Here is a 12497-nt window from a genome sequence, read left to right as displayed (position 1 = left end):
CTCGCCCAGTTTGGTTAGGATTATTGGTTACCTTCTGTTGATGATGTCCACTATAGAGATGTTTGATAAGATTATCAAAGCCTTTGTAAGCAAGACCAGGGTAGCATACTGAGCAAAACCAGTAGGCAGATTCACCAGTTTCACGGCACTCATCCTCCTCAAGTGTCGTTGAATCTGTGGAAGAACAAAAAATGTAGCTAGCTCAGTGACAGAAAACAGAAACAACAGTTGTTAATCATCACAACTCTAGGTTGTAATCACATGGAAACGGCTGAAGAAGGTTGTAATCAGACAACTCTAGGTACTTGATAATAGACGGGAAGATTTCTGTAACGGATATGACCATTATATTAGCTGGAGGTGGATAACTATGGCTAAACTCCATAATGAGACGCTCAATGTCTGAGGAACCTGTTTCAGAAAGTAAAGACTTTAAGACTCTCTCGATTCATCAAGGGAAATATCCGGCACAAGGATGAGAGAAGATACCGTAGGGGACGTTGGTAAGAAGGATTCCACTGGAGTAGACCCCCCTCAAAAAGTCAATATTGACCTCTGCTCATAAGCCAAAGGCAATGATGATGTGAGGACCCAAGTAGCCTTTCTTCACCAAAAACCGTTTAATGCACGGACCAACCAGACGAGCACCACAGAAAGGGGGAACCGGACACTTATTGATGTCCCAAAAGACCAATGTTACAGCCTTCTGGTTTGGCACAGAGTAATCACTTGGTGAAGGCAACCAGTCCCACGTCTGACTGAAAACAAAATGCACACGCGGTGGGAAAAACAAAAGAAAAAATCAGAAGGGAGAAAGGGAAACTTGTGATAAGAGGTTTTCAAGCAGATAAAAAAAAAAACAAGTTTTAGAAATCTAAACGTTATCAAATATTAAAACATGACTTTGGTTGTGTCCTCACCATGAGAGGATCTTTCTCTAGGGGAGCCATAGGTAGACGCGGAACAGCATTATTGTTAGGCCATAAGTGCGACATCTGCTTGAAAAAAACAAAACAAATGACATGGGGTCAAAACTAGAAACTACTTGTGATAATCAAGATACAAAAAAAGACGTGACAAAGTAGATTTGGCTAGGATGCTTGATTACCCTGTGTTTTTTATGCCCTTCACCAGAGAGATGCCTGATGAAATCCTCAATGTCATGGACAGGAGGAGAGCAGCATAATATGCAATCCAAGCAGGCAGATACATCTGTTTGTAACTCAGATTCCTCCAAAGAAACTGGAAAAAAAAAAAAAAAGTAGCCAGTTCAGCAACAGATTTGCTGGTTAGTTGAACGACATTGTAGGAGAGGAGAAGCACACACAAACCTTCCTGAATAAGGCTTTCAAGAGAATCATATGGACACGGTTGAAGAAGGTGGAATCTCGTCGCATGCAAGAATTCAGAAGAAATACCACGGAAGATTTTCGGATCGGATATGACCATGATATTAGCTGGAGCTCGATTTTTTTCGAAAAATGCAAAAATAACATCCATAGTGTCGTCATAACCTGAACCTGTTTCAAAATAAACTAATAAATTTGAGAAGATATATATAAATTTATACTGCAGCGAAAGCAAAGGAGGTACAAGGAGGATGAGAACATACCGTAGGGGACGTTAGTAAGAGAGATTCCACTGGAATAGACTCCTCTAAGGATGTCATCAGGGATGTCTGTTAGTACGCCGACAGCAGTCATGGTGAGAGGACCAGAGTAGCCATGTTTCTCCAAAAACTGTTTAATACACGGACGGACGTAAAGAGGATCAACGCCATGTGGAACCGGACACAGAGTGATGTCCCAAAACACCGATGTTTCAGCAGTAGCCTGCTTCCCCGCAGCCTTCTTCATCATTCAAAACCTAACGAAAAATCAAAATTTTTAAAATTGAGAAAGCAAATCGCAGTAAGGACTTGATAGACTCCTGGCAAGGAATCTGCTCCCAAGAACACACTTGCAAGGTCTTGAAGATGATCGGATGGATTGATGATGATCAATGGATCGAAGATACAATAGATTGATCAAATGGAAGGTGAAGGGAAGGTTTATGCAGCGGATTGAAGGAGATGGAATGGTGAAATGATGCAGCGGATGAAAAGGGGATTGAAATGAACTTCCAAGAGAGATGGAAATCTCTTAGACTTCAGGCTCGAATCCAACTTAGATATGACACACTAAGAAGAAGACAAGTTGAGAAGATATTACACACTCCTCAGATCAAACAAGTAGAAAGAAGTTTTTGATTAAAATGTTTGATGGTTTACAAAGAAGAGATACATGGTCTTTAAATAGGAGAAGTAGGGGGACGAGATAGAGAAGAGAAAACCCTAGACAACCTTGCAAGTTCAAGTTCAAGCTCATGCAAGATGTCTAGAAAATGACAAAACAATAAATGCAAAGTTTGAATGAGAAAGAGATAGAAAATGGGCCAAAGCTTTGTAATGGGCTTTGGACCACGACTTGGGCTGGAAAAGGGGGTTAAAAATGTTACTTAGGCCTCATTAAAAACCTTGTCAAGAAAACCCAATGGGACAAAACTTGACCAAGGGAAAAAGAGCACCAAAGCAACACTTTACCCTTTACCGAGCACCTTGAGCTGTGAGCATGGTGAAAGTGGTTTGAGCCACGTCTTCTAGCTTCTTGTTCAGCTCCTTGAGTAGTCCACTAATGTCTTGGTTGAACCTCTTGGACCGTGACCTTGTTATAGGACCCGCCGGGACGATTAGTGCTTCTTCCGCTGGTACAAGCTGTTCTTCCGGTGCTTCTTCTGGTTCAAGCTGGTCCTCCGATGCTTCCTCAGGTTCAAGCTGCTCCTCAGGTCCTTCTGGTTTGGTTGAACCGTCCATGGTTTCATCATCCTCTCCCACTTGAAAAGGATTTGACCTCAAATCCGAATTATCTGCACAAGAAGGAAAAAGATCAGAAACATTGAAACTGCCACTAACTTTGCACTTACCTTGGAGGTCGAGTTGGTAGGCATCATTGTTGATTCGTTTGAGCATTGTGAACGGTCCATCGATATTTGGCATTAATTTTTACTCTTTTTCAGCTGGTAATTGTTTACTCTTCAAATGTACCATTAGTTGTTCTCCAACCTCAAAGATCATCCTAAAACAACCATTGGATTTAAGATCATGCATCAAAAGATCTCCAATCCCGCTTCTCGCAAAGATTTTGGACGAAAGAATTGCTAAATCTGGGGGCTCCTCTTTTGTACCTGCAAAGTTGTCAATACCTTTGGCAAAGATCAAGTGTGTCATTATAGTCATGGTAAAAATCTGAGCTTGGTACAAATCGCTATTCTTGTTTTGTTTTGAATTTTCTATAAATAAACCTAACCCTTTCCCAAGATTTTCTGAATGTAACAAACTGATAATCAAAGCTCTAGAATCTTGAGAAAAAGATTGGGTTAAGGAAGTACTTAGCTGAATAATGCCTTGGGTATGATCAATGCTCATCATGATTAATGGAAGTGGATCTGGGGGTTCTTCTTGGATCAGTATGAAACTGCTAACATCTTGGTGTTCATCTTGATCCAAATCAGGTGGTTTGAATCGTTTATCTCCTACTTTCTTTTCAGTTTTGATTATGCGCTTCTTGACCACTCTAAAATCTGTATTTGGCTCTTTTGACAAAGACAAGTGAATTATATCTGTGTACTTTTGGATAAAAGTATCATTGAGAATAAAAATACTTATCTTATGATAGTTTGGTATGAGCACAAGTGTTGCATCAGGTGGTTCATCTTTGAGCGTCGAGAAAGCTTTGACTACTTTTCCATGTTCCAAGTTTATTGGTTTATCTTGTAAGAACACAAGATCTCCTACATCAAAACGAAACAGTTTAGGCACATAGAAAAAAATCAAACAGATATTCATGTAACTGTAATCAAAATAGAGTTTAAGAATGGAGCATCCTTGAGCGATTGAAGTTGTTTCACTAAGATACTTCCAGCTTCTAACTCCAAAATGATAAATCATTTGATGGCATATATCTGGTGGTTTCTCCTTGATTTGAACAGAACATCTTTCTTCTCCAAAGTAATTTTGCTTCTTCAGGTAACATGTTCCTTTCTTAGCAATCATGGGAAAGAGCAAGTGCATTATACTTGAAATAGAGAAATAAAAAACATGATCTTTCACAGTTGGTTTGCAAAGCTCAATGAACAGTTTAAACTCACACAACTCTTTTTCAAGGAAATAACTCATTTTAGAAAAAGGTTTAACCATTACATGCTCAGTTATATTTCCAAACGGCTCAATCACAATGCTACTCAAAGAAACTCTCAAAGAAGAGTTAAATTCAAGAAACTTTTCAAATAACAAACCTTTTGGCTTAAAGAACTCTTTAAAAGCAGATGTTTCAAAACTTGGAATCATTTTGTCAAAAACAGATTTTGAAACACAAAATTCTTTCACATTTTGTAAACCAAAACGTTTTTCATCTTGAGCAGAAATCAAAACAAAAAAATTAGGCTTTGTCCTAACCAAATCAATTTCCTTACAGTACTTTCTTGGGTAGTCACAAAGATATGGTATAGGAACTGGGTTTGGCACAATGCTGATCTGCTCCAAATCACTAATCAATGGAAAACTAATTTGTTTTGTTTCTAGTGACTCTTCTTCTTGAACCTGTAAAAATGAAATTATACTACTCGGTTGCTCCGGTTCAAAATGGGTTAGTTTTTCAAGCACAAAATCAGATTGGATAAAAGAAAGATCACACTTAGCTTGAGATAGAGTCATAGGTCCAGTTGGTATAACAACATCATCCTCAGAAATGAATTGTCTTTCCTTGGCTTCTTCTCCAAGCTGTTTCTCCTTGGGTCTGGGCTGATCCTTTCTTTCAAATTCATTATTCTCCTTTTCTTGATCTGCTTGCTTCCATTGTCCTCCATTAGAATCTGTACCTATCTCAACACTTTTGGGCAAAGACAAGTGCATCATACAAGAATTGGAATTTTTTAAACTTTGAACAGTTATTTCCTTGGATTTTGAAAGTGTGGAAGACTTACATTGCTTCGGTTCACTACATGATTCAAGCGATGGCTCTAGACTTTGCTCTTGAACGATAATCTGTTCAGGGACCTTCTTTGGTTGAGATGTTGACTTAGTATCCATCTTTTCAAATTTAATGTACTCGGTTAATGCCTCAAGAAGATCTGATTGCGCCTTAGCCTCCACAGATGTTGGGTTTTTCTTTTGGTCTGGTACTTTGACGGATTTCTTTTCAGGAACTGCTTGGATTGTGACATTGGCTTGGGCAGCACGGTGTAGCGCTTGTGGAGCATACTTGTTCCTTAGAAGCTTCTTAAGATCTCTCCACATTGTGATATTTGGCTCCTTGTAATACCAACGATCATCAACTTCTTGCAACCACCATTTGTAAGCGTCTCCTGTGAGTTGGGTAAGTGCAAAAGCTAATTTCTCATTTCCTGGGATATCCTTGTAGTAGAACCAATCCTTCATGTGTTTCTCCCATTCAAGGTAATCTCCTTTTCCTGTAAATTTATAGAGTTTATGAGCTAAAGAGATTTTAGAATGAATCACAGATTTAGATTTGGGAGTATGAGAGGTTTTCTGTAAGCTGCTCCAGGTTGATCTAGATGTGTCATCTGGTGGCTTGGGTTTAAGATCCTGGTGTTGCCTTTGACGCTGATTTGCTTCCGGGTTGGTTTGATTCAAGTGTAGAGCGCCAAATCTTGCATCAAGCATGGTCGTGACAGTCTGAAGAATCCTCCTTTCAAGACTGGATGTAGATGACTCTTTCTCTTTTGACGTCACCATGGTATCTGCAAAGAAAACAAAGATCCACCAGTAAATAGTTCCAAAAACGCATAAATGAAAACAGATCTGGGAAAATTATGAAAACGAGTCTAAAAATTCTCAAATTAATTTTCAAAAATACTAGACTCGTTCCTGGTTCCAAAACAGTTGAGTTTGTAATTTTTGAACGAGTAAAACATTTTATAAAACTCTTGTAAGACGAAGCGACAGATCTGAAAAATACAAAAAGTGACGATTGGAATTCAAAACCTGGTTGCAGAGTGGTTGCTCTGATACCACATGATAGACTCCTGGCAAGGAATCTGCTCCCAAGAACACATTTGCAAGGTCTTGAAGATGATCGGATGGATTGATGATGATCAATGGATCGAAGATACAATAGATTGATCAAATGGAAGGTGAAGGGGTGGTTTATGCAGCGGATTGAAGGAGATGGAATGGTGAAATGATGCATCGGATGAAAAGGGGATTGAAATGAACTTCCAAGAGAGATGGAAATCTCTTAGACTTCAGGCTCGAATCCAACTTAGATATGACACACTAAGAAGAAGACAAGTTGAGAAGATATTACACACTCCTCAGATCAAACAAGTAGAAAGAAGTTTTTGATTAAAATGTTTGATGGTTTACAAAGAAGAGATACATGGTCTTTAAATAGGAGAAGTAGGGGGACGAGATAGAGAAGATAAAACCCTAGATAACCTTGCAAGTTCAAGTTCAAGCTATTGCAAGATGTCTAGGAAATGATAAAACAATAAATGCAAAGTTTGAATGAGAAAGAGATAGAAAATGGGCCAAAGCTTTGTAATGGGCTTTGGACCACAACTTGTGCTAGCAAAGGGGGTTAAAAATGTTACTTAGGCCTCATTAAAAACCTTGTCAAGAAAACCCAATGGGACAAAACTTGACCAAGGGAAAAAGAGCACCAAAGCAACACTTTACCCTTTACCGAGCACCTTGAGCTGTGAGCATGGTGAAAGTGGTTTGAGCCACGTCTTCTAGCTTCTTGTTCAGCTCCTTGAGTAGTCCACTAATGTCTTGGTTGAACCTCTTGGACCGTGACCTTGTTATAGGACCCGCCGGGACGATTAGTGCTTCTTCCGCTGGTACAAGCTGTTCTTCCGGTGCTTCTTCTGGTTCAAGCTGGTCCTCCGATGCTTTCTCAGGTTCAAGCTGCTCCTCAGGTCCTTCTGGTTTGGTTGAACCGTCCATGGTTTCATCAGGACTTCTAATCTAGAGCTAAAATCAAACACATCAGATAAACATCCGGAGAGAGAGAGGAGGAACAAGGCCGTAATCGTTCCGAAGTAACAGTGAAATAAGGAGCGAGAAACTGACCTGACTCAGGTCACCTGAGAGATGGGCAAGCAGGGTTAGGGCTGGATCTCGATATCGACTAGAGAGTTTTGAAAATTACTAATTGTAGCGAACAAAAGTACCAACCCCGCGTTGGCGTCCGAGTCATATATAGGGTTTAGAATGGGCCTCGTGTTAATGGGCCCATTGTTTGTATGAATCAGCCTTGTGCACCAATCCTTGTGCACCCAGTTAACATAAACAAATTATAGCGTATTGGACTTAATTAAATTCAGCAAGGGGAGTCACAAGCCAAAAAGAAAGTTTCAAAACCTTTCAATAACAATGTCGCCTTGCACTTATTCATCTCTAGGAAAATAAATACTCCTCTAACTTATCAAGAAACTCACTTCCGGACATATTATCAATAGCTATGTCAATATCATCACTATCTTTCCTTAGAAGCTGATAACAAAGATAAAAGCATGTTTAGTATGTAATGGCAAACTATTAAGTTAACGCACCATTTGGCCGTCGTACACAAATAGTGAACTTAACAACAAGTATAGTTAATAATAACTGAGGCTTGAAAATAAGCATAAGTACTTAAGTTAACACTTCTCCTAGAAGTTGGAACAAACTATTCACCATACCAAAGGCCTTAGAGAAGAACAACACGATTTTCTTTTTTGCCAAATCCACGTAAATAAAATCTCAGAATAAATGTTAAAAAAAAATCACTAATTTTCAAATTTGGGACATTTTAATCATAAATTTCTAAAATATCATTTAAAAAAAAAACATGGTTTAACCTAAATGAAAAAAAAACAAAACTACCTCGTAACTTATCTGAGGGTAGTCATCTTCGGTCATCCGCCGCGTCTCTTTTCTAGAAAAAAAACCCTAGCTGTCTGTTGAGAAACTTTGTAAACAGTATACAATATGTCATTTATATTATAAAAATAAGATATGTTAAAATGAGGCTTGTTAAAAATGGGGTTGGAAAATGGTCTTATATTGATTTTAGGTAGGTCTAATTTTTTCTTCATAGATCGATAATTTGTTTTTGATTTTATAGTTTAACAAAAATCTATTTTTTTAAAAAACCAAAAAATATTTGAAAAGAATCTAAAAAACCAAAATCTCATGTCAAGTTTCAACAATGAAGTTTGGCCACTTCTCATGTCAAGATTCACCTGTAAAGTTTGGCCACCATAAGCCATTGGTTGTAAGGTTTGACCACCATAAGCCACCATAAACATACTAGAACTGAGAATTTAGTGAAACAAACATATGACTATTACATGTTTTTCTTTATAGCCAAATCCACGTTAATAAAATATCTCAACTTGCAATGCAAAAGTATTTTCAACTATATCAGTTTATGCAATTATCGCCTGAATTGATATATAACGTACACGGTTTTCTTTGGAACTAGACGTGGATTTATATAGTAGCCAAAGTTTTTTGTATTCATGCAAATTTTAGTATCATCATCTTGATCAACAAATGGTAAGAGAAGAAAAGAGAAAAGCTAGACCAACTAATGAAATATTAATGTCTTGCCTAAATTTGGAAAACGCGAATTCAACGCCACCAAAATCTATTCTCCGCATGTACTTCTCTACCAAACAGGTTCTGGTCCTATACACACATATAATACATGGTTTTATACAAGTGAAAAATACAAACACTTAATATTGATACCAAAACGAAAAAGGTAAAGATACAAACTGCATGCAACTTGCCCGATACTTTAAAATCCGAATAGATAAGTGATGGACACTGAACTCCGACAAAGACTATGCCAATTGGCCAATTGGTCAACCTATCAAAACATTACTACAATACTATTTAAACCTGAAAAGTGAAAAAGCCAAAAACTATCAAAAAAATGTAAAATAAACGAAACAAAAATCAAGAAAAGCCAATCGAACCGGCGAAAAGTCCAATGACCCAATCGATTCATCTTAAGCCAAATTTAAAAACATGTCAGAACTCAAAAAGAAAACGATGTCGTTTCCTCCCCGTGAACAACACGCTCCAATCATCTTCTCGCTAACGACCAAAGCCACTAGCTTTGTCTCCACCATTACCACAGTCAATGAACGAGAGAGAGATAAAGAAGAAAACAAATAACGAGAGACTTTCCACGTTCGTCGTCGTCGTCTCTCATCTTCCTTCCCTCTATATATATTTCTTCTCTTCCTTACGTTTTCCTTTTTTTTCTCTTCTTCTCTCTCTCTCTTTTACACATTTCTACACCGTCTCGGAGATTATCTTATCTCTCCGTCGTAATTAAGGTCCGTTTTATTTTTATGTTTTTATCTTTAACCTTCTTAGATCTAAGCTTCCACAATACATGTACGATTCTTTTTCTTTTTCTTTGTTACATCCTTAAGAACAGTACTTATGAAGATTACTAATGTTTTAATTACTTTTATCTTAGATAAGTCCAATTTTTACGTTAATCATCATTTCCATAAAACAAAAAAAACGTTTTAATTAATTTATAGTTATATCCTTTTAATCCAGATCTATAATACCAATGGAAGCAGTAAACTCGTCAAGCTCTATCTCAGAGCTAGACGACATATCACGGTTACTTGACCGGCCGAGGCTAAATATTGAACGGAAAAGATCGTTCGATGAGAGGTCGTTCAGCGAAATGGGAATCTTTGAACCCGTTAATTCTCCCGGAGGCAGGTCCGGGTTGGAAACTCCAGTGTCTTCGGATAGAAACTCGTTTGAGCCTCATCCTATGGTTGCTGAGGCTTGGGATGCATTGAGACGATCGTTAGTTTACTTTCGTGGCCAACCCGTTGGTACTATTGCTGCTTATGACCATGCTTCTGAGGAAGTATTGAACTATGATCAGGTTTGGTTTCTTTCCTTTGTATTGTTTTTGTGTTTCATTATTAAACCTTCCTCTGTTTTTCAAATGATTCTGTTATTACGTTAACGCTTTGGGATGCATTGTTTTTGTGAAAATGTTGGTTAGGTGTTTGTAAGAGACTTTGTTCCAAGTGCACTAGCTTTCCTCATGAACGGAGAGCCAGACATAGTCAAGAACTTCCTCCTCAAGACAATTCAAATCCAAGGAAGAGAGAAAAAGATCGACAGGTTCAAGCTTGGGGAAGGCGCCATGCCGGCTAGCTTCAAGATCCTTCACGACCCGATCAAGAAAACCGACACTGTCATTGCTGACTTTGGAGAGAGCGCTATTGGAAGAGTTGCTCCGGTTGACTCAGGTTTTTGGTGGATCATTCTCCTCAGAGCATACACAAAGTCCACTGGAGACACTTCACTAGCTGAAACACATGAATGTCAAAAGGGAATGAGACTCATTCTCTCTCTTTGTCTCTCCGAAGGCTTTGATACTTTCCCCACATTGCTTTGCGCTGACGGCTGCTCCATGGTCGATCGAAGAATGGTAAATAACTAGTTAGGGTTGTAACTTTGTATTGATTATACAGAGTTAGTGTTTAACGAAGTGAATCTTGCGTAGGGGGTTTACGGGTACCCGATAGAGATCCAAGCTCTATTCTTCATGGCTCTACGATCAGCAATGTCGATGCTAAAACACGACACGGAAGGGAAAGAGTTCATGGAGAGGATAGTGACGAGGCTACACGCGCTTAGCTTCCACATGAGAAGCTATTTCTGGCTTGATTTCCAGCAGCTCAATGACATCTACCGTTACAAAACAGAGGAGTACTCGCACACGGCGGTCAACAAGTTCAACGTCATCCCTGACTCGATCCCTGAGTGGGTGTTTGATTCCATGCCTCTACGTGGCGGTTACTTCATTGGAAACGTTAGTCCAGCTCGTATGGATTTCAGGTGGTTTGCTCTTGGTAACTGTGTAGCGATTCTTGGTTCTTTAGCTACCCCTGAGCAGTCGGCTGCGATCATGGACTTGATTGAGGAACGGTGGGAGGAGCTGGTTGGTGAGATGCCGGTTAAGATTTGTCATCCGGCGATCGAGAGCCATGAGTGGAGGATTGTTACTGGTTGTGACCCTAAGAATACTCGTTGGAGTTACCATAACGGAGGTTCTTGGCCAGGTGAATTCTCTTTTCTATTCTTTCTTGAAATTATTATATGTTTTTAACTAAACCAATTTTTGATACTGACAATTTCAAAAAAAGGAATGTGTTAGTTTTTTAAAATTTCGTTTATGCTTTTTAAAAGTTGGAAACAAAATCATTGTAGACAAAAAAAATTCATAAATCTTCTTTGCCGAAAGTGTTTTCATTAGTCAAAATTCCCTACTTGTATAAATTGAGTAGTACTATTTACTTTATGTACGGCTGGCTAATCATTGTTCTTGTTTTTCTCCGGGGCAGTGTTGTTGTGGCTATTAACAGCTGCGTGCATAAAGACTGGAAGGCCGCAGATAGCGAAGCGGGCAATAGACCTGACAGAAGCACGGCTTTTGAAGGACGGTTGGCCTGAATACTACGATGGCAAATCTGGAAGGTTCATAGGAAAACAAGCGAGGAAGTTTCAGACATGGTCCATCGCTGGTTACTTGGTAGCCAAGATGTTGTTGGAAGATCCTTCTCATCTTGGAATGATCTCATTGGAAGAAGATAAACAGATCAAACCTGTCATTAAGAGATCTTATTCTTGGACTTTTTAATTTGTTCGTCCATTCTTTGCGGCCTAAAATTTTGTTAGTTTCACGTAATTTGTATTATCGTTCTTTTTTCTTCTTCTAGTTGCCCCTACTAGTGGGGATATGATAATTTGACAAGTGATAACCTTTACCCATTTGTTTTAATCACATAATTCATATTCTTCTTTCTTTGGTCTGTTTACCTCATTTTTTTCACTTACATTGTTACAATAATAGCTAGTACTAGGTGATACCTCCTGCTACAACACAGGATTATATATTTTGTTAGTTACTTTTTTTTGTAATTTGTATTTTTGTAATATAGAGTTTGAAGGATTACAAAAATACACCTTATATAAACCAAACAAAAATACTCTAAATCAGCTTCAGACTTCTTGATATGATCCTTTCTCACAGTAGCTCCTATTTTGTCACCCTATATAAACCCAAAAAAAACACAGTTAGAATGAATTGATATTAATCGATTAGTAAAGAAATATTAAATCTATACTAAAATGCATACTGTTTCGTCAGCCAGAATCAGTTCTATTGATTCACCAAGTTTAGCGGTATTTATTCTCCAACTATGAAGAATTTAACTTGAATACGCCAAATATTTTTGTATGGTTTCAGATCTTTCAAGGGAGTATGTGAAAGGGGGAGAGCCATCATTTTGTCTAACGAATTTTAAATGTCTTCTTTTAGTATAATATTTCAATAGGAAGCTCATAATATATTTATAGTGAAATTAGGTAGATTTATGTTATCACTTAGAAGTTAAGATTTGAT

General features: G+C 38.2%; 2 protein-coding genes across 2 annotated transcripts; one reads left to right on the top strand and one right to left on the bottom strand.

Moving 5' to 3' along the window:
• Positions 1-2913: 2913 nt before the first annotated feature.
• LOC147946714 (uncharacterized) lies at positions 2914-6972 on the bottom strand. The gene has a single exon (XM_087501674.1). The coding sequence runs from the start codon at positions 5789-5791 to the stop codon at positions 3041-3043; it is 2751 nt and encodes a 916-aa protein (XP_087357800.1). The 5' UTR covers positions 5792-6972; the 3' UTR covers positions 2914-3040.
• Positions 6973-9064: 2092 nt separating this feature from the next.
• Positions 9065-11897, top strand: LOC104776388 (putative alkaline/neutral invertase D). The gene is made up of 5 exons (XM_010500444.2): positions 9065-9390; positions 9623-9965; positions 10089-10520; positions 10596-11154; positions 11437-11897. Exons 2-5 carry the CDS (start codon positions 9636-9638, stop codon positions 11730-11732), a joined length of 1617 nt encoding a protein of 538 aa, XP_010498746.2. The 5' UTR covers positions 9065-9390; positions 9623-9635; the 3' UTR covers positions 11733-11897.
• Positions 11898-12497: the final 600 nt, after the last annotated feature.

This window comes from Camelina sativa, chromosome 3, assembly GCF_030686135.1.
Source record: "Camelina sativa cultivar CO46 ecotype springtype chromosome 3, ASM3068613v1".
In the NCBI taxonomy this organism is placed as follows: Eukaryota; Viridiplantae; Streptophyta; class Magnoliopsida; order Brassicales; family Brassicaceae; genus Camelina; species Camelina sativa.
Note: the sequence above shows the minus strand (reverse complement) of the source record. Positions and strands in the feature narration are given on the sequence as shown.